The sequence below is a fragment of the Benincasa hispida genome, chromosome 7 (assembly GCF_009727055.1).
Source record: "Benincasa hispida cultivar B227 chromosome 7, ASM972705v1, whole genome shotgun sequence".
NCBI lineage: Eukaryota > Viridiplantae > Streptophyta > Magnoliopsida > Cucurbitales > Cucurbitaceae > Benincasa > Benincasa hispida.
In genome coordinates, this window is record NC_052355.1 from 37,816,564 (window position 1) to 37,838,536 (window position 21,973).

A 21,973-nucleotide genomic window follows, 5' to 3' on the forward strand; every position below is an offset into this window, starting at 1 on the left:
GTCTGGTGGTCATCTGGAATCGTCCGGTCGGGTTCGCGTTCGCTGGCGGAAGTAGACCAGTCGCGTTCGCGTTCGAGGCAGACCTTTGGAGGTCGATCGGACCTGAAGCGTACCGGCAGACTGGCGCGACTACAACTGGGGCGGACGTCTGTGACTCGCGGCGAACTCCAACGGCACGGAAGGCAGCACCCTGTAACCTGGACCGATTAGATCTGTCTGATGCGGCTGCTCCCACGGACGGCGGCTCTCCGTTGACTGCTGTTGGATGACCAAAAGTAACTCTGGCAAGGTTGCTTGAAAACAATCTTTTACGACTGCTCGAATAGCTGTCTTCATGTCAAAAATCGAAGTTCCAACAGCAGAAGATGACTGTGCTTGATTCTCTCCCATAACGGCTAGGGTTTCGTCGTCGGGCTCTGATACCATGTTAAAAATAAAAGAGTAGGGAAGAGAATAACAACACAGTTACGTGGAAACCCTAGTACAGGGTGAAAAACCACGATAGACACTGATTTTTATTATTAATTCTGATACACAAAGTACAAGAGAATAGGCCAAATAAATAGACTAGTGGGAAGCCCTAGGGTACATACAATTACTAAAATACCCCTATGGTTACAAGCTGTTTTTCGACATAGTTAAATCCCTTGTGACTGATTTGGTGGGCACGGTGGATCCTATTTTGTTGGATTTTTACTTTGTGATCTGGAAAGATCATTATCCTAAAAAGATTAAGATCTTTATTTCGGAACTTAACTTGGGTGCCATTAATACTGTTGATTGTCTGCAGTATCGTATGTCGTAGCTATTTCTCCTTCTTGGTGTCACATGTGTCACCGACACGCTGAATCTCCTGCTCATTTGTTCTTGCACTGTCCCTTTGCTACTAGCTTTTGGGATGTTGGTTTGCAGGCCTTTGGTTGGTCCTTCACTTGCCCAAATAACATTTATGATATTCCGGCTTCTTTATTAGTGGGTCATCCTTTTGGTGGTTCTAAGAAGACAATTTGGTTGGCTCTACTGAGATTTTTTTTTGGAGTTTGTGGGGTGAAAGAAATCGAAGGCTTTTCCAGGACACTTTTTCCTCAAATAGTTTTATGAAGTTGGTTCTGTCTGCTGCTTTTTCTTGGTGCAAAATTAAACACCCTTTCATTCATTATAGCTTATCTTTCTTAGTCCAATAAAGATGCTTTCTTTTGTAATCATCTTTTGGTGCTTGAGATTCTCCCTTGATTTCATTTATCAATGAAATGTTTCTTTTACAATTTTTTTTCTTGGAGTGTGCACGTTTGGGGTGTTTTTCAAGGTTGAGTAGTAATCAATCTCTCTCTTTCTCTCCCTACTTCTCTTCTTCCTCCTTTGGCATGTCTGTTTTGCTTTTCGTAATGTGTAGGTGTCAGATTCTTTTCATGTATGCCTTAGTTTCTCTCTCTTTTTTCCTTATTGTTTTCAATATTTCAAAATCTTAAATCACTGGTTGACCCAAAAGCTTAAGTTAGTGGGTAAAGACAAATTATATATCATCTAATAGTCCCCCTCACTTGTGAGTTCGAAATATGAAAAATGACCCAACAAGTGGAAGTCAATATAAATTGGGGAGGAAACATTACAGGGGTTTGAACATAGGACATCTTGAACCAACCTGACTTTGATACCATCTAGAATATTTGAATGGAGTAGAATAGTTTTTTATTCCAATAATTCGATGGTAAGATACATGGCCTTCTTATATAGGAGATAGGCTCATTACATAAAAGGAAAGAATTGTAATGAGAATAAAATAAAATCTTAAATCACCGATTGACCTAAAAGCTTAAGCTGGTGGATAAAGATAATTTTAATTATATATCATTTAACACTAAATATTAAGTTCTGTTGTGCAACATCTATAGATTGGTATCCAATATTGTAATATTTCTTATGCACCTTGCAGGATCCAAGAAAGATGGGGAATATTGTCACCGTTGCAATGCTTGCCAGGAGGCTGCTTTTGGAAGAATCTGAAACTGTACGTCAATGTTTTTATTAGGAGGTGGACGCTCCAAATATTTTCAGTGATGGGTTCTTCTCTCACACAGGCTAAAAAACTGTAGTATATTATTTAATTTAGGAACTATCCTCTGCTACAAGTAAGCTCTTGAACCTAGAGGAATTGCTGTCTTTGAGATGATACTTTTATCCAACAGAAACTTCCCGAAAATGATGTTCACCCAGTACTCGCGGCACTTACATTTTGAAGTTCTATCTTCTTCTTAACCGACTTTAATCCTACAGTTCCATTTTTACCCTTCTAAAATAAGTATGGCATGACTTGTAGTCTCACATGAAAAAAGAAAAAAAAGTTGTCCAGATGTTAATAATGCCTTCTTTGACAATATTCATCCACTGAATTTATTTTCCCATTTCTATTTCTTTTTCCCGTGCTTCAGATGTATGAAATGTTAAAATTTTATTTCTTATACACATTACAGGCAGCAAAATCAATGTCGAGAACAGATAAAGAGCAGATTGAATTCTACATATCATCATCCCTTAAGAATGCATTCTCCAGGGTAAGTGAAAACATTATTTGTGCTTTATTTTCTGGCTGATGGGTGATGGATGGACGTATGTTATGGAGATTGTGGTATGATTTGTTGACTTCTGGCTTGTGAACTAATATTTTTGAAAAGGTTAGAATAATATGAATTAACTTGTAGCATTGCGCCCCTAGACTTCAACTTGGAGTGCAATAGGTTTTCACTTTGTCCTTTCTTACCAAATAAAGTTTGGACTCTGGGAAGGGAATTGAAAGGAACACACCGGCAAAATGTTATAGAATTTAATAACTGATTACAAGTCAGGAATTCTATACAGAGCAATTTACACAACTATGCCTAAAAGATCTACATAATCACCTGCCGTTGATGGGAAACTAACAAATTCATTATGCATGAGCATAAATATGATTTTCAAAATATAATTATGATAGCCAACGTGAAGAGAGCACTAGAAAGAAGTAAACATCCTGGCCTGATCTCAAAATCATCATGATGAAAAGAAACTGAGTTTCATCAAGAGGAGAGATAACAAATAGTCACTGGTATCTTTGGTGTGTGAGAGGAATGCGCAAATCTCCAGGAATACTTTCGCAACCTTTGATTGTTTTTTTGAATTTGATTGTATTTCATGCCTTTATTGGTGTAAGCGTAAACACCCTTTTAGAGATCAGTCTTTCTCCTATGATCTTCAATTGGCGAGCTTTCTTGTAATTCACTTTTAAGTGTTGGGAGCCTCTTAAGTTCCTTTTATTTTATTCATCGATGAAATTTGTTACTATTCCAAAGAGAAGAAAAAGATGTACAAATAGCCATTGAGATACACAAAGGATTCCAGTTGGTCAACAGAATCAAGAGAGTTATTTCACTCTTTTCCATCACCCACATATACTTTATCACATGAGTAGAAGTTCATATCTTCCCCCATCTCTTTTAGTAAAAGCTTATCAGGACGTTTGCAAGTTTTTGGTTAATAATTTGAGATTAACTACTCAACCATCTATAACTTGTTTTATTGTTTTGGATATGATGAGAGTTCTAAGGGGGTGTCAACCTAGTTGAGATGTCCGAGTGCATTTGCTGATCCTTTGGCTTATTATTTGAGCATTAGTCTCAATTCATTATTTCAATTTGGTCTCTTGTCCGTTTCCATGTTTCTCATTGGGGTTCGATTTCGAAGACTTTTTGTAATTGTCCCTTGGACATTATTTTGTATAGTTGGAGTCCCTTTTTCTGGGGGATTGGTTTTTTGTTTGTCCGTGTATTTTTTTTTTTAATATTTTCTCAATGAAAGTTGTTTTTATTAAAAAAAAAATATTTCAATGAAGCGACTAGTTTCCTTTTTTTAAAAAAAGTTGCAAACTTTTGACAAACTTCATTTCCCTGCATTGAATGTTATTTGTGGTACTACTAGTTGTTCTGTCCTGCAGGTTTTGAATTGTGTGGATAAATCTGAGACAAATCATGAACATTCTCTAGCGTTGCTTGCTGAAGAAACAAAAAAGCTTCTAAAGAGGGATTCATCTCTTTTCATACCAATCTTATCTCAAAGGGATGCTCAAGCAACTATCGTTTCAGCATCACTTCTCCATAAACTTTATGGTCACAAACTGGTAAGCTAGTAGCCATTGTTGGGAATGCAAGTTACATTCATAATTTCTGTCTCTTTAATCCATAGAGCAGTGGGGTATTCTTCTGAAATCTAAAGTTCATTGGAAACCTGTAGAAGCCCTTCCTTGATGGAGTTGAACATCTGACCGAGGATGTTGTCTCTGTGTTTCCGGCAGCCAATAGCCTTGAGGAGTATATATTAACCCTTATCACATCCGCATGTGAAGAATTGGGTGCTGAGATTCACATCAGAAAACTTGCTCTATACCAGGTTAGACATCATCTAGTCGCGATCTGCCTAGCATTTTCCTTTGTGTTGTAAAGAAAAAATATCTCTTTTCCATTCCTTTGTAAGTGGGTAAAATTTCTTTCGAAATAATCAAAGGGCACAATTTCTGCCTCGGGAGAAAAGATTATAGATATAAGATATGTTGAGGCTAGAAAGCACAGATACTTCTAATTGTGCAAAGAATCAGTATCAGACACGGATATGATACGGATACGTCTAGATACGTGATTTGAAATATCTGATTTTTTTTATTTTTATTTTTAATTTTCAGATACGCGTATCTGCTTCTAGATACGTGAAGAGGATACGTGGGTCAATTTTTTGTTTCAAATTTAAGCCCAACCATTTAAAAAACCCAACCTACAACCCATTTTATTTTAGTACATATTTAGGAGTGATTTTAAAAATCATCAAAAATCATTTTTTTTCATTTTTAAAATCACTCGAAAACACAATTTTAATTACTCAAAATTAATTTAATTTCCAATTTTACACTTTTAAATGCAATTTTCATATCATCAAAATTAATTTTGAAGAATTAAGCATGTTTCACGGTGATTTTGAAAATGACAAAAGTGATTTCAACCATTTTAAAATTACTTCCAAACATAAAAGTCCACTTAAATTGAGCAATCCAAAACAAAATAAATTAAAAATGATAAAACATAAAAAAATAAAAAAAAAAACCCGAAACGTAATTAAATAATCATTCTTCCATTCTCTCTCACTATTTAAATCATGATTCACACCTCCTTCATCCTCAACTTCATTATTCAATCTTCATCTTCTACTTCTTTCGCACCGTCTACTCTAGTCACTCAACAATCACTCGACGTTACTGGATTTTTTTCAAGTTTTCACTCTCTTCTTGAATCTATTATAATCTAACTTAAAATATATATTATGGCAATTAATTAGACATTATATATATATATAATACGTATCTTCAACGTATCCGTATCTTAGTTTTTTAGAAATTAGCATATCGCCGTATCGTATCGTATCTATATCTGTGTCTGTGCTTCTTAATGGTGAGGCAATGTTAATAATAAGATGTGGGTTCTTGGTTTATAAGTAGGGAAATTTAAATTTAATACTTCATTTTCTAAAAAGATTTCAACGCTTGCTATTGAATCATGGTATGGTGTTGCCCATCAATTAGATATCAATTGTTCTTATTACTTATTAGTTGGGGATTGAAGGGATCATTAGCAGTGAACTGAACTCCTATCAACTTTATCAAAATTGGCAAGAAAAAATCTGTTCCCAATGTTTCACAGATAAGACAAATTCTTAAGAGCTTTTATGTGATCTTATACAGTCCACCGGCCACATTGGAGTGTTCAACAAAAATTGTTTTGTAACTCCACTACTTTCACTATTAATTTCAATTGTAGGGTTTTATTATAATTTTATTAGAAAAAGATCTTCTACCGATGTTTTATTGAGGCCCACCACATAAACAGGACGTGAAACCTTTGACATTGCTTTCTTTTGGATAATAGATGCATTACGGAGTATGGTAATGTGCATTCAATTTGGGAGTGCTATTTTATTTATTTATGATGAAGTGAAATTTTCTCTCGATGAGCTTCAGTCCTCAAGTATAATCTGATTATGCTTATATGTTTTCGTGCGTGTGAATATGTATATGTATGTATATATATAATGAAATAGAATACTTCCGTAAAGAATAAAATACATAATGAAATAGAATACTTCCGTAAAGAATAAAAGGATACACAACCTGGCAATACAAAAATCAGCCTAAAACAAACACGGAAAGGCTCCAACTATTCACAATCAGAAACAAAGGACCAATCATCATGGGTTGACATAGTGGTAATGGGAACATAAAAAAAAAGGCCAAAGGGATAAAGGGTCATGAGTTCAATCTATGGTGGCCACCTACCTAGGATTTAATATCCTACGGGTTTCCTTGATATCCAAATGTTGTAAGGTCAGGTGGGCTGTCCTATTAGATTAGTCAAGGTACGGAGCTGTCCAAATACTCACAGATATAAAAAAAATAATAAAAAATAAAAGGCCATCACAGAACTCCACCCTCTAAAAATCCTCTTGTTGCTCTCGAGTCAACTTTTCTGAGGAGATAGGTCTATTAAATATAGTTTTTATTTTTATACACAAATGGGATTTCCTCTACCACCAACAAATCTTCCATCAAGCATCTCCAAGATCCAATTATCAATCTTCTTTAGGAAGCAAAACTCAACCCCAAATTCTTTCAGAAACTTTGTAAATCAATATTATATATTATTTACATGCATGCATGCATACATATAGATATATAGATATTTCTATATATATGTGTGTGTGTATATACATATATATAGTTATAAAATCTTAAAATTGCTATTGTCTCCCAGTACTTGGTTCTGCCCATGAATATCGTTCCTCTGTTCTCATCGACCTACATAACTCTTTTAGATTGAATCTATATCTGGAACATTGGTGCTGCGGTGGGTCAACTCACAACTTGGACGGATCTTAGGATGGGTGGAAAGAGCTATTCAACTAGAGGCAAGTACATAACTTATTTTCTCTGTAAACTTCCTAAATCTATGTTTCTCTCTTCTACCATTCATCCAGGACTTGGGAGTTGGAATAATATTGGTTATATAAATTTAAGAAAGAAGTGGGCAGTTGCATAAATATTCAAATATAGTTTTGTATTGTATCTGGAGAAGTATCAAATAAACTAAGATTAATATTTGAAGATTATTCTATAAATCAGCTCCTGACTGTTTTCACTTGATCTCGATTACTTTTTTGGTCATGAGTTTTGACGTAGAGGTTTGTACAAGTGGCATACAGTCTCAGGCATGGAAGAAAAAAATCTTGAAAATGAAATTGGAAGTTTTATATTAAAATACTGCAAAGCCATCTGGTTGGGTTTTTTTTTTTGGATATCTGTGAGTGTTGGGGCCAGCTTACACGCACCTCGACTAATCTCACGAGATAGCCATCTTGTTATTTGTATCAATTCAAAGATTAAACGCTGTTGGATTTGTGATTTTGTTTATTGGAGAATTCTTCTCTCTTTATCCCTCAATTTCTTTTATCAGATGGATGTGTTTTTAAAAGGAAATCCCATGGAAAGAGAAAGTACAGAATTTGTCAAGTTGTTTGAGAAAACAACGGCAGCCATCCATTTATGGGCCCCTTTTGTAACTCTTTGGATATTTCATTCATCAATAAAATGAAGTTGTATCTTATCAAAAAAAAAAAAAAAAATGGCAGTCCTCACTGATCTCTTAGTGCAAAATTTTTTCTTTCAGTAACTATAGCTTTACTTCCCTTATAACCAATTGGAGAAGCTTTTTATAACTTATTTGGGTGGGATTTTCACCCTTTTTGTGTTGATTCCATATCATCAATAAAATAGTTTCCTATAAAAGAATTTGGTAAGGATTTCTTATCCGTGTTCCCTATAGAAAGTAATTATGGTTTCGTTTAAATTGACACGCTTTTATTTTTCCAGATTAGTTTTGCATTTGTACTGTACTGTAGTTTGCATTAGCTCTTTTGGATATGATGAGGATGCCAAGGGGGTGTCAACCTAGTTGAGATTCCTGGGTGCATCTAATGTTCTCCCAATTTATTTTGTTCATAGTATATCATTATTGTACTTCGAGCAATAGTCTCATTTCATTATATCAATGAAGAGACTTGTTTCTGTTTAAAAAAAAAAGTATGATTTTGTTTGATCAGGGTGAAAATTATGTTGAGTTGTGTTTCCCTTTGGATAGGTGGTTGGTTTGTACTGCCCCATAAAAGGAAACACAGTTGCTTTTTTGGAACTTTTTCTGTGTCATAGTCAGTGATCGGGTTTTCCCCATGTCTGATGTATGGTTTCGCTTGCTGTTATATCAATCACTTTTTTGTAATATCTTTTGGAGTACTCATGTGATTCCAGTGGTTAGTTATGCCAGTTGGCCACAGTAAATCAATAAAAACAATGTTATCATGCCTATTTTCACTTGGGTGTGAACAGTCAGAATAATGAATATATATATATATGACAAATTAGACTTTTGGTTGAGTTTGGGACAATCAATATTATGTTACTAAGCCTATTTACCGTGTCTAAACCTATAAATACCTGTAGTTCCAATTTCTAAACGTAAACATTCAAAATAGTAATTATATAATTAGGAAGTACCTTTTGTCACTGAAGTTTGGATCAAATTTCACTTTAGTCCTAGGTTTCAGAATGTGATATTTTTATTCTGAGGTTTTGAAAAATTGTTATATTGAACCTTGCCTCTGCTGTTTATTAGCTACAGGAAAAAAAAGGTAAATTATCTTCTTAATACTTATATATATTAATATTTTAAGCTAGCTGACATGGCAATAATTTTTTACTTTTATTTTCAAGTTCTGCGCGCACAGTAATTTTAGTAATAAAGTAAACTGAATTTATATAGTTTTCTTGTTTGTAACCCTATCTTTATAAATAACGTATGCTAAAAAATGTTGTCAACCTTCCCTTCTGAAAATGACACATAACTAAACATGCTGCTAGTATATGACCAAAATATCCGCCAAATTTTAGGCTAACCTATAAAAATGGACCATCAAGGAGAAGAAATCCCATTCTCCAAAATATCGAGTTTTTTAGGTTCAAATGCAAAAATACTGTTTATGGAACTTTTCTGGGCTTTTTGAACCAATGAATAGGAAGAAGAAAAGGTGGGGACAAGTATTTATTTATTTATTTGAAAGACACCGAGGGCCTAAAGTGGAATTTTTTTAAAAAAATTATTTTTACTAAATCATTAAATTAGGTTTAATGTTGAAGAACTAAATTTTCCGTGTAAGGATATTTTGACCTGTAAAATTAATTGCCACTTGTGCTTTAAACATTATAGAAAAGAAGGGTTAAGAAGTCAAAGATGTCTCATGTCATCTTTGTGGTTTCAATAAGTTTATTTTATATTCTTTCCCAACAGCTTGCTTTTTATTATTGATTATCTTTTTCCTTCTCTTCTACTATCCAACTCTTCAATGTCTTAATAGTAAGATGCATATTCTATCACCTGTTCCAACAGCGATGGAACCCAATATCACCCCAGCAGCGTCATGGAAGTTCAATTGTTGAAGTCTATAGAATTGTTGAGGAGGTATGGTAATTACTCTTTTATGTTCTTTATGACACTTCTTCCCGATTCTGATTGTTCACTTGAAACTACTTTATTATATTAGCGATTCCTATTACATTCTTGTGATTCTTTCTGAGGGTGTGGACACTGGCCTACATTTTTTGTGCTTTGGTAAAATCTGCGGGCATTGTATAAACAAAGGGACACGATGAAATTGATGATTAAGTTCGTTTATGCAAGGATGCGACTTTGTCTTAAAGTTGTATTACTGGTTGTATTATTGGTATCCGTTACTTTTGTTGAGTATCTTTTTTTTAAATAACTAATTAATTATTTATTTATTTTATTACACTTTTGTAGAGCTATAGATAGTCCACTATCATTAAAAGATATATAGTTCAGAAAGAATTTTGATTCGTTGTCTGACACATATTATACTTTAGTAAAACTCTCACAGATTAAATCTCTGTGATCTCTTTATTTCGTTTTCTAAAACCCATTATACTTATCTAACCATTAGCTTTTGAAATGTCTATTTTGTACTTTTAACTTTTGAGGTGTATGTTTTAATCCTTGAAGTTGAAAAAAATATTTTTTAATCCTTGAACTTGAAAAAAATATTCATATTGGACCTAGAACTTATGTAATGCCTACTTGAACTTCAATAAAAATGCTCTCTCCTCTCTCAATGAAAATGTTCTCTCCTCTCTCCCTCCACCTTTCCATAATTAGCTCCGACCACCATGCCCCCTCTGCCGCCAACCACCTTCTCCTCTGCCATCACCCAGTCAATTCATATTGATTGGAAGCCTTTTTCCCTTTCTTCGATTGCTCCAACCAGGGGAAACATTTCAAATTAACCAAACAAATGATCCAGTGCCCACTCCATTTTCGTTTCATGGAAGATCCTTGAATGGCTTGCTTCATGTTTCAATTCCCTTTTCAAAGACCTATGTAACCATAAGTTCTGTAGGAAGTTGAATGATGAAAGAGACACCCTTTGGCTTGAAAACACAACAACAAGAATGGATACTCTGTTGAGCTCACTCTCCTGGAACACTCCGGTTGCCATACCAACATTCTCATTCCGTCTATGGAAAACAAGTTGGGATGGTTCTCTTCTTTTCTTTTGAAAAAGGAAACAAACCTCTTCATTGAAATAATGAAATGAGACTAATGCTCAAGGTACAAAAGAGAGATACATTGAACACTAGATCCTATAGATGAGGGAGTGCACCCAGACATCTCAATTATGTTGACACCCCTTAGCACTCTCATCATATATAGAAACGAAAGAATAAAAAACAACCCATAGACCAATGTAACACTCCAACCCAACATTATAACTCCCATGATACAACTGGAACAAAACACTTTTAGCAAACTAATACCAAAAAAAAAAAAAAACTCCAATACAAAAGAAAGCAATAAAAAACAGCAAGACAACAGAAACTAGTGTGCTGAAAAAATGAAATGCTTCCAATTTAGGCTTAGATCTTGGATAGAAAAACCACAAACATATAGGACTGTTGTTCAACCCATCCAGCCTCCACTACTAAACAAGGTCACAGCCCCGCCAATTTGTGACAGCCCAACCATGTTTCCAGCACTTAATCATCCACAATTCGATTGGGAAGCAATGGTGATAGCCGATCGCTATAAGCTAAATGATTCATGGGCATCTATTTGTGAAGCAATTCAATCATCCCGCTCAATGCGTTGCACCATTAACCCTATTTCTGATGATAAATACTTGCTGCAGGTTTATAACCCAAAAACCTCTCAAACCCTCTGCAACAATACTGATTGGGTAACAATTGACCAGCAGAAAATTAAAGCCTTGCTGCAGGTTCCTCCCACCTGCTTCTCCTTTATCTTTTAAACAACAAATGGTTGCCTCATATGGAGGATGGATCGATGTCCATAATCGCCCCAATGCTTTAGATAGAAGGTATCTTCAAGCACATAGGTGATTCATGTGGTGGCTCCCTTCATCTTTCAAACCAAACTGATAGAGGACTTCACCTCTCCTTTGCACGTCTAAGAGTCAAAGAAAACACAAGGGCCTTCATAAATCATCAAAAGACAGCTATGCAGGCTTTACTGATGAAAACATTTCAACTTCAGCCAGCCATTTTCCAGCTCTCCCACTTCATTACTCTCGGGAAAAAGGAAAAAAAGATTCAGCACCTATAGCCAGTCAATTTGAAGTTTGAAGATCAGACATTTTGGAGTCTGAGCATTTATTGGACAATCTCTCTCCGAAAATCAATGGGCCATTACCAGTTGTTTTAGATAGGATGAACGATTCAAATGTGCCAAGGCTATGGTCAATCAATTTAAAGAACACGAAGTGAATCCAGATGTTCTAGAAGAAAAGGTGTGTTTGACTGCAAATTCCTTCATTGGCTTCAAGAAAGGCAAGTTCTAGTTCATCAAGTTCCCATTCTTCTCAAGTTCTTTCTAGATCTATTATTGCCTTCTCGGATTCAGGGGTGACATTCATTAAGGAGGTGCCAAGGTTCTCTCCTCCAAAATCTTCTGAGTCTCATGATGAATCAGATGAACTCTTCTGTAAGTGTAAGCAGTGATAATGAACCTGATATTTTGGTATTTAATTCCATGCCTGAAGATGTACAATCTAAAGACGTTCTAGGGGAAGAAGTTGTAGCACTTTTCCTAAGTCTGCCGAAAGGAAAATCTGTTCAAAAGCCTTGTGAAGTGATCTCTTCAGTACCACCTTCTCAAAACTCCTCCTAAGTTCTCTTCTCTAATTGAAAAATGTGGTCTGGTTCTTGGGAAAACATCTCATCAATCTCCTAAAGCTAAGTTTTTGTATGCAACTTTATCCCAAGAGATAAAAACCTGAAAGTCTGTTAACTTAGCGGATGGAGAGGAGAAAGACAACCTCAGGTTTCTTTGTAAAGGAATCTCTGAAGATTTTAAAGGATTTATTAAATGGAAAATTTTTTTGGATTGAGATATTCTTTTGTGTAAAAGATTAGAGTTTTCTTTGCTCAGCTTGAAGTTTTAGTGTCTATTTTTAACAAAAAAATTGCTACTTTATCTTCTTCGGTTTCTGTTTTATGAAGATCCTTCGTATGACCTTTGTTTTGGAATGTGCAAGACTTCTCTGCGTACTTTTGAAGTTTTGGGTTTTGGCTATTTCAGAAGTTCTTTTTTTTTCTCTGCAGTTTTAGCTTCTAGTAAGGCTGTAGTATGTGTTACAGACCAGCTTTTCATGCTTTGAGTTCACATTCAACAATTTTAAATTCCCAAAGTTTCATTTCTTTTGAAGATTCTAGTTCAATACTTTGTTGGATGTCTCTCCGGTTGCATATTTTATTAATTGTGGTCTCTTTGATTAGCAAAGCCTCTTTTATTCTAGATGGATTAGCCTTTCAGTTCTGTTATTGTATTGCTTTGGTTTTGTTCTTGTAATTTCTAATGTTTGGCTTTATTTTGTATCTTGTACCTTGTATTTTGAGCATTAGACTCATTTCATTATTTCAATGAAAAAGTCTTGTTTCTGTTTAAAAAAAAAAAAAAAAAAAAAAACCAGTATCCATACAATTATCAATTATGTGATATTCCATTGACGAATAGATGCTTTACATGATCTAGCTTTGGTCCTATTCAGTATTTGTCACTCCTGGATTGTTTGCTTCTCACAGAGAATTGTCTCTAGAAATTGGGGCTTGCTTCTCTTAAACGACTGGATCGAACCACTTGTGACCACTTTCCTTTGGCCCTATCTACGAAAAGTATTGCTTGGGGTCCTTGTCCCTTTAGATTTGAAAACTCGTGGCTTAAAGTTCCTTGTTTCCGTACTTTTGTGGAGGATTGGTGGAACCTACACCTTATTACTGATTGGTTGGTCATGGTTTTATGATGAAATTACAAGGGTTGAAATCTATTATTCGAGAATGGAACTCTGCACAGTGCAGTGAAGCATTCACCCTTCCCTCCCTTGTGACTCAGTTAACACAATAGGATCATTTGGAAGACAGAGGCCCTCTCCTCTTAATGACGATTAGATAGCTTGGCATTGCTTGCTTGGAGAATAAATTGAGAACTTGACTGTTCAAGATCATATCCATTGACAACAAAGATGTAAGTACAAATGGCTTCTCGAGGGAGATGAAAATACCTGTTTTTTTTCATAGAATTGTCGTTGCTCGCCATTGTAAAAGTTCGATTACTTAAATTCTTTCTAGGAATGACACTAGTTTATTGACAGGTTTGGACATTGAGGCTGAATTTTTGGCATTTTATTCTCATTTTACTAAAGATGGCAATCAACGTTTTCTCCCAACCAATCTTGATTGGAGTCTCATAGCCTCCTCTCAAGCGACAGGTTATCTTGATTGGAGTACCATAACCTCCTCTCAAGCGACTAACCTGGAGCGTCCTTTTACTAAAGAGGAGGTTTATATGGCTATCTCCTCTCTTGGAACAAGCAAATCTCCTAGCCCTAATGGAACTATTAATGTTGAGTTGAACAAGATATGTACCTGTTTGATTCCTAAGAAAGTGGATGCTAAATCAGTCTCAGATTATCAACCAATTAGTTTTTGGTGGCCGGTGGTGGAGAGATTTCAACATAAACTTCATAATTGGAAGTATGCATATATTTTGAAAGGTGGCACAAGCTCATCCAGGCTACTCTTTCTAATCTCCCTACATATTATTATCTCTATTCAGGATCCCTCTTTTGTCATTAATTGTCTTGGCAAACTGGTTCTTGATTTCTTTTAAGAAAGTTCTCATTGGTGATAGTGGTATGCACAATGTGAATTGGAAGATATCTCAGCGTCCAAAGCTATCTGGTGGTCTTGGTATTGGAAACTTTAAGCATCAGAATTATACCCCTCTTGCTAAATGGACTTGGCGGTTCCTAACTCAACATGATGCGTTACGAAGATCTATCATTGTGGCTAAGTATTATCCCATCGATTGTATTTGGCCTACTCCTCATGCTTCATCTAAAACCCCCTGGAGGTTTATTTGTTAGTTTATTGGTTTAATTGCTGCTTGTATCCGTCATCGGATTAGTGATGGTTGTTTAAATCACCAATTGACTTTGCTTAAGCTTATGGGTGTAGGTAAATTTAATTATAATATCTAACACTCTCTCTCACTTGTGAGCTTGGAGTATGAAAAAGAGCCAAACATGTGGAATTAATATTTAATGGGCAGGAAACAACATTAGAGGGGTTTGAACCCAGGACATTCTGATCCAATCTTCTTTGATACCATCTTAAATAGAAGTGTTCAAATAACCGACAACTCGAACAACCCGGACTGCCCAACCCAAATTATAAGGGTTGAGTTGGGTTAGTTTTAATTTTGGGTTGGGTTGAATTATTTATTATTATTATTTTTTTTTTGGGTTAGGTTGGGTTTAGGTTACACTTTTGAAAATTTGGATTGACCAAATCTAACTCAAATTTTTATTATTAATGAAAAAAATGTATATATTTAACTTTAAAATATTATAATTTATATATATTTTTATGATGTTTGCTTGAAGTTTGTAATAGATATTTCGGATTTTGATATTTAACATTTGAGTTTTATGAAATTTAGTTATTAGTATGTGTTGTAGACAAATTTAAGTATTTTAGGTTAATAAAAAATGTATTAAATACGAAAAGAAAAATAAATAACCCGATAACCCAACCCAGTCGAACCCATGTACATCCCTAATCTTAAATCACTGATTGAGCCAAAAGCTTAAGCTAGTGTGTAAGGACAAATTTAATTATATAACACTAACATTTCCCCTCACTCGTAGGCTTGAAATATGAAGAAGACCCAACAAGTGGAAATCAATATTAGATGAGGAGGAAATAATATTGTAGGGGCTTGAACACAGGACCTTCCTGGACCACCTATTCTGATACCATCTTAAATCACTAATTGATCCAAAAGCTTAAGTTGATGAGTAAAGGCAGATTTAATTATATCATCTAACACTCTTCCTCACTTGTGGGCTTGAAATGTGAAGAGCCAAACAAGTGGAAATAGTACTAATTGGGGAGGAAACAACGTCATCTAACATTCTCCCTCACTTGTGGGCTTGTCATATAAAGAAGACCCAACAAGTAAAAATCAATATTAAATGGGGGGAAAATAATATTGTAGGGGCTTGAACACATGACCTCCTTGGACCACTTGCTCTGATACCATCTTAAATCATCAATTAACCTAAAAGCTTATATTGATGGGTAAAGGCAGATTTAATTATATCATCTAACGCTCCCCTCATTTGTGGGCTTGAAGAAATATGAAGAAGAGTCAAACAAGTGGAAATAGTATTAATTGGGGAGGAAACATCTAACACTCATCCTCACTTGTGGTTTTGAAATATGAAGAAGGCCCAAAAAGTGGAAATCAATATTAATTGAGAGGAAACAACACTGCAGGGGCTTGAATACATAACCTTCCTAGACCACATGCTTTGATACCATCTTAAATCATCAATTGACCCCAAAAGCTTAAGCTTATGAGTGAAGGTAAATTTAATTATAATATCTAATATGTTGCTACTACTTCTTTTTGGTATGACTTTTGACTTAGTTGTGGTCTTCTTTCTACTTTGTATCCAAGGCTCTATCGTCTTACTCAGTGGTTGGGCGCCATTGCAACTTATGTGTAGGTTACATGTTCCTGTGCTTGGGATTTATATTTTCGATATAATCTTACTGGTGCTTTGGCTACTTTATTGGTGGGTCATTCTTTTGATGGAACTAAGAAGACCGTTTGGTTGGCTTTCCTACGTGCTTTTTTTGGAGTTTATGGGGCGAAAGGAACATGTCTCTTTTTTTCCTTTTAATCGTTATATGGAATTGGTTATCTATGGTGTTTTTTTGGTGCAAAACAAAGCACATTTTTACTCATTTCAACTCATCTTTTTTGCCAATAGTTGACGCTCTCTTATGTAATCACCTTTTGGTGTTTGAGGTCTCCCCTTTATTTCATTTATCAGTGAAATGTTTCATTAAAAAAAAAGAAAAAAGAAAAAAGAAAGAACTTCTAAAAATAACTTTTGATCATTGTTATATTATTTTCCCACTCAAAATTCACTTATCCAATGCTCCAGTTTTAACCTATGTGGTCTAAATATATGCTCATATTGATGTGTTGTTTTTTAAGAATAGAAACAAACTTCATGTTAACATTAGGAGTGATCATCGATCGAGTAGCATCGGTTTTGGCAAAAACCGTTGCCGCCCATCAACAAGTTAGTTTTCGTCGGTTGGTTATTGGCGTTTTTATGATGGGCGAAGACGTCGGGTGGTTATCAAAAGGAAGCTTTGTCGTAGTCGTTGAGATGAAGACATTTTATTTGATGTGGCTTTGGGCTTCGGCAAAGAGAAGAAAAACTTTGATTTGGAGAGATAAATAAAAAACTAGAGAGAGAAGAAAATAGAAGAAAGGAAGAAGGAAAAGGGAACTGTTGCCATGGAGCTATTGGTCGGAGTCTACGATTTTAATAAGTACTTCACTCCAAAAAGGAAATCTTGAAAGATGAAAAGTAAAAGAAGAGAGTGAAGGAAGCATGAGGGAAAGAAGGAAGAGAGGTATCAGACAAGGTGAGAAAGAAAATGAAAGAGGGAAAAAAAAAGGTAAAAAAGAAAATAAGTTTATTTAATTTGGATAAGTAATAATTACCTATGACCTAAATAGTTTTTTTAAAGGGTTGTTTTCAAATCTAGGAAAATGAGCCAAAATATTTACAAATATTGCAAAGTTTCACAGTCTATCTGCGATAGACTATTATCTGTGTCTAGTTTATCGTGGTCTATTGCAGATAGACTGTGATAATTTGCCAGTATTTGTAAATTTTTTCAGCATTTTTGTCATTTACAATAATTTCTTTTTTTTTTTAAATAATTATTTTGCCAGTTGAACTTCACCTCTCACTATGAACATCTTTTGATTTTTATATATACATATATTATATTATACTAAATTTAATATATAATCATTTTGTCATAACTACCAATTGGATTCAGTCAGAATGCTCTTTTTTGCCGAACCACCCAATCGACTGCTCGGTTTGTTGGAAAGCAAACTGACCGCCGACTAACCACTCTTCAGAATTGGTCGACCGACCTCAATTTGGCCGATTTCGGTCGTTCAGTTCGATTTTTTTTATTTCTTTGCTCACCCTTAGTTAACATGTTAGTATATTTGTAGTTTATTAATTGTTAAAATCAAAATATCAGTAAGGAACAAAATGATTACTCTTTTAAATTTGATGGACTATCGAACAACTTGAAAGTTTATGAATGAAAATGGGCATTTTGAAATGTTTGGGGACCAAAAAGGAATTAATATTGAAAGTTTAGGGACCAAAACGAGATTTAAACTTGGATTGGAAAGATCAAATTATCTTTGTAGATAACTTTCTTGATTGGGAAGACCATTTTGAACTTATCAAGATTAATAGCTTTTTGTTAGCGTTCTTCATCTTGAGTTTTTTATGGCTATGTGTTCCAGGGGTTAAAACTTGCTTCGTACGAGGTTAGATATCATTCTTCTTTGTTCTTTGGTCCTAGGCTGAAAATTTAAGGTGATGAAGGAAGAACAGGGCTAATTGGCTAATATTCTAGGTTAATTCCTCTTTTACCCCTGCTTATAATAAACTCTATAAATAAGCGTCTTCCCCCTCTTGTACAAGCCATATTATTATTCTAATAAAAGATTCACAAGCTTGATTCTTGGAGGATTACTCGTGAAAGCTCCTTAGGTTACATCATAAGTTCCATTGTTATGTTATAAAGAGGTCAAAGCACTCTTGTGGAGCTTTCATCCAAAGAAACCAATGTATTTTGTGGATAAACAAGATTTTTGGAAGGATAGTTTCACTATGTTTGATCTTTTTGCAGTTTTTTATTGCATTTTTTCCAGAAAAGAACATGAAACATTTTGTTAAAAAAATGAAAAGAGAATAATGCTCTGTGATAAAAAGGATAAAAAGAACAAATCTTTTTGCAGCTTTTTGTTGCATTTTATCGGAAGCTCTTAGAAATTTTGTGCTTATGTTTTGAATTATTGAGGTGGTCTTAAATGTGTGTGCAGATGTGCCCACGTGGGTATGTGCCTATCAAACTCGATTTTCTTATAAACATCAAACATGTTTGGCCGTTTTGGTGCAGACTGTGGATCAATTTTTTGCCCTCCAAGTCCCAATGAGGCTGACTGAACTTAATTGCTTGCTTCGTGGAATCGACAATGCATTTCAGGTGTATGCCAATCGTGTGATCGAGAACTTAGGTATGCGTTGCATTCACAGTTTTGATTTAATCAGTCACTCACTTTTTTATTCCATTTTCTTCTTCAATAAGAGACCTTGTTTCTCTGAAAGTAAAAAGGGTGTACAAAAAAATACACACAATTTATACCCCCCGGGTTAAATAAACAAACAATGGATTATTGAAAAGTAGAAAAGGAAAAAAATCAATATACCCCTAGGGTTGTGTCCATTAAAACTCCAAATTAATATTTTTGTCAATTTTAATCCTAAACTTTCATGAGTAAATTAATTTGGATCATCTATTAAAATTTATTTTAAAAACTATTAATGGATAGCTTTTACACGTGGATAAGACTTTTAAAAGTGCAAAGATTGACTTAAATTAGAGGGAAGTGCAAGAATTAAAAATAATCAATTTATGCCCCTAAGGTTGTGTCGATTAAAACCCAAACTAATAATTGTGTCAATTTTAATCATAAACTTTCATAAACTGTCAATGCATAATTTTTACACATGGATAACACTTAAAATGCAAGTATTGATGTAAATTAGAGGGGAGTGCGAGAATGAAAAATTTATAGTAGTGGTTTTTCGCTATTTTTTTTTTAGAAACGGGAAGAAGACTTTTAAGTGATTTTCATCTTCTCGTCTTCCTCTATTTTCCTCTACTTATTTCAAAAGAATTATGCGTATAATCTGTTTTTCATTAATTTAAGTGATTTTCTCTACTTATTTCTAACGAATTATGTGGATAATCTGTTTTTCATTAATTTAAATGATTTTCATCTTCTTATCTTCCTCTATTTTTCTCTACTTATTTCAAAAGAATTATGTGTATATAATTTGCTTTTGCTATTTTGGGAGAAGAATAATTTTATTTGGATGTTTTTATTCTTTGAATTTTTTTTAAATGTCCAATTTAAATAGAATAGAATGAAAATAGCTATAAGTCACTAACCAATAGTCTAAATTGATTACTCACCGAAGTTTGGGGTTAATTTGAACCATTATTAGTTTGAAGTTTTAATTGATAAAATCTTCAAAGTTTAGAGACGTAAATTGATTTTTCCCTAAAATGAACAATTATGTTAATGCCAAATACGAGGGATTGAAATGAGCCTCCCCTAAGACCTCAAAATCTCTACTTATTCTCCTATCTCTTTCAAGCCAAAAATTCCATAAAATAGTGAAGAATAGTGCTTACCCAAGGATCACGGCCTCATCCTCGTTGTCACAGTTGACAATGTAACTGTTTTTATTAATGATTTTGTTTCTCTCTACCATTCTTTATTTTGTTCTAGGTTGCAATTTTTATTAGGAAGTCTCCAAATCTCTCATGTGAATGGTTTTCCTTTTCCTATCACCCTACTCATTATATTATTATATCTGAGCACTTCACATCTTTCTCTTTTCGTGGTTTTGCTTTAAAATTAGCTTAGGATCTATCTAATTTGGTCATGCAGCAAGCAAGGAGGATCTCATTCCGCCTCCTCCAATTCTCACACGATACAAAAAAGAAGCTGGAATAAAAGCTTTTGTGAAGAAGGAAAAATTTGACTCCAAGATGTCTGATGAAAGAAGATCTACTGAAATTAATGTGTTGACTACACCAACACTATGCGTTCAGTTGAATACATTATATGTGAGTTTCAGTTGTTATCTAATGTCAACCTTGCTTTTCGTGTAGACTTGTTTCATTCGTTTGTTTCCTAGTCCTGAAGTTGTAATGATATTATTGTTTGTGGCCATTCACACAGTATGCAATTAGCCAGCTGAACAAATTGGAGGACAGTATCTGGGATCGTTGGACAAGCAAAAAAAATCGTACGGATATATACCTTCATTATTATTTCTTAAATATATATTTATTGCTCTTATATCTTTAAATCTTGTGCTAAATGTGTGATATGTTTTCCTCCAAGATGGTGGAAACGGTATTAATAGAAAATAATTTAGCTATAAGAGGATGATGAATTCTTTCAACCAGTTAAAACTAACTGAAATTTTTTCCTTATGCAATGTATCAAAAGTGTTTTAAATTGTAAGCCCAGAAGTGAAATTGAAAATTTGCATCGTTTAATAAATTCTTGGGTATGTCCTACTTCTGCTGAGTAATTAAAATGAAGACGAAATTTCAGACTTCCACAATGCATGCCCATTTAGTATTTTACAACCAAAATTTCACCCAGACAAATTTTGAAAAAATTGATCCTAGACAATTGAGCATACGGACAATGCAAAAACAATGAATGAGCGGATTCCAGATTCCGTAATTCGTATATGTAAATTGCATCCTTTGAGAGAAAAATAAGGCCCTTTCCCAAGTGAATCAACTCTTATTATGTTTATGAACTTTTGGAAATTTTTATGACCAAAAAAAAAAAATTGAAATCCCCATTTATATAACTTCAGAATTCACTTGGATGGTTCCTCATTTACTTCTGAAAATTGAACTATACAGTTTGCATTCGGGGGAGTACATATGCATTCTAGCTTTGCTGTGTATTTCATCAATATCAGAGTCACTTTTGAATCTCATGATATCTATATACTTTCGAATTTGTCATTTTCAGAACTGCATTGTACAATAATAAACCTGCTTTATCCTACCCTAATAATTTGTGAATATTGATTATTCTGGTAGAAAAATCAATGGGAGAGGAGTCAAAAAGTGGCGCCAAGAAAAAGGAATCTTTTGATGGAAGCCGGAAGGACATAAATATTGCTACTGACCGCATTTGTGAGTTTACTGGTAAGGTTTGAAGGATTTCATCTTTGTCGATTTGCATGAACAAATTTTTCGGAAAACTCAAAAGTCTGCTATTTTCAGGAACAAAAATTGTCTTCTGGGATTTGAGGGAGCCATTCATCGACGGTCTTTATAACCCTACTGTTTTTCATTCTAGGTTGGAAGCCCTAATTGAACCCCTTGACACGGTAGGAGTCTGCTTACTATCTTCATGTATAATGATAGTTTTGTTTTGTCAACCTAAGGTGAAATGTTTGTTCATACAATCTTCAAGATTTCTTGAATTCTTTCACTAATATATAGCTTACCTTGAACCCTGAAAAGTTTATAGTATCCATAAATTATGAGTTTTCACCCATTTGGATGTCCGTGTGACATTTTAGATAATGGAGATGTGGT

The 21,973-nt window shown here is 34.4% G+C and overlaps 1 protein-coding gene across 2 annotated transcripts in view; it reads left to right on the forward strand.

Annotated features, from left to right (window-relative positions):
• Nucleotides 1-21,973, forward strand: part of LOC120081265 (protein unc-13 homolog) — a 70,901-nt gene that overhangs the window by 47,314 nt on the left and 1,614 nt on the right. For both annotated transcript variants that reach the window (XM_039035992.1, XM_039035993.1), the window contains 11 exons: nt 1,934-2,008; nt 2,472-2,552; nt 3,968-4,150; nt 4,264-4,419; nt 6,886-6,978; nt 9,510-9,581; nt 18,728-18,845; nt 20,289-20,467; nt 20,583-20,649; nt 21,470-21,577; nt 21,656-21,762. In XM_039035992.1, the coding sequence (XP_038891920.1) occupies nt 1,934-2,008; nt 2,472-2,552; nt 3,968-4,150; nt 4,264-4,419; nt 6,886-6,978; nt 9,510-9,581; nt 18,728-18,845; nt 20,289-20,467; nt 20,583-20,649; nt 21,470-21,577; nt 21,656-21,762 (1,239 nt within the window). The remainder of the gene's footprint in view (nt 1-1,933; nt 2,009-2,471; nt 2,553-3,967; nt 4,151-4,263; nt 4,420-6,885; nt 6,979-9,509; nt 9,582-18,727; nt 18,846-20,288; nt 20,468-20,582; nt 20,650-21,469; nt 21,578-21,655; nt 21,763-21,973) is intronic.